The following is a 400-nucleotide window of genomic DNA, read 5'->3' as shown; positions in this document are numbered from 1 at the left end:
CCCCGCCCCCCGCTCCCCCTCCCCCACCCAGCCAAGAGGAAATTACTGCAGCGAGCTGCAACCTTTGTTCACCGCGCGTTCAAAATCCCAGCTTTGCTGTTCGAGAGAGGATGACAAAACCATTTGTCAGTTCTCGGGGCCTTTTTTCAAGCATGTAAAAGACGAAGCTTTTGTCCCAGCTGAAGCCACGCCAAACCTTACAGAGGGTGGAGAAGGGCCTGTTCACCTTCAGCGGCAGAGCCCACCTCCCGAAAACACCGAGGCGCACCAGTTGGTTTCAAACCGTGCTTCTGCTCCTGGGCAAAGCAGCCCCACTGGCGACGGGGCCGCGCCGCTCACCTCCGTGCACGAAGCCCAGCAGTGTGCAGTCCGACGGTCCCACCAGGTGGATCAGGCTGGA

The 400-nt window shown here is 59.8% G+C and overlaps 1 protein-coding gene across 1 annotated transcript in view; it reads right to left on the bottom strand.

Annotated features, from left to right (window-relative positions):
* Window positions 1–400, bottom strand: part of ACOT7 (acyl-CoA thioesterase 7) — a gene marked incomplete at both ends in the record, with an annotated part of 3,415 nt that overhangs the window by 587 nt on the left and 2,428 nt on the right. Inside the window, one exon of the mRNA XM_010133028.1 lies at window positions 340–395. Coding sequence (XP_010131330.1) covers window positions 340–395 — 56 coding nt within the window. The remainder of the gene's footprint in view (window positions 1–339; window positions 396–400) is intronic.

The sequence above is a fragment of the Buceros rhinoceros genome, unplaced genomic scaffold, assembly GCF_000710305.1.
Source record: "Buceros rhinoceros silvestris isolate BGI_N320 unplaced genomic scaffold, ASM71030v1 scaffold28233, whole genome shotgun sequence".
Lineage (NCBI taxonomy): Eukaryota > Metazoa > Chordata > Aves > Bucerotiformes > Bucerotidae > Buceros > Buceros rhinoceros.
The sequence above is the reverse complement of the archived record's forward strand: the minus strand, read 5'-3'. Positions and strand labels throughout refer to the sequence as shown.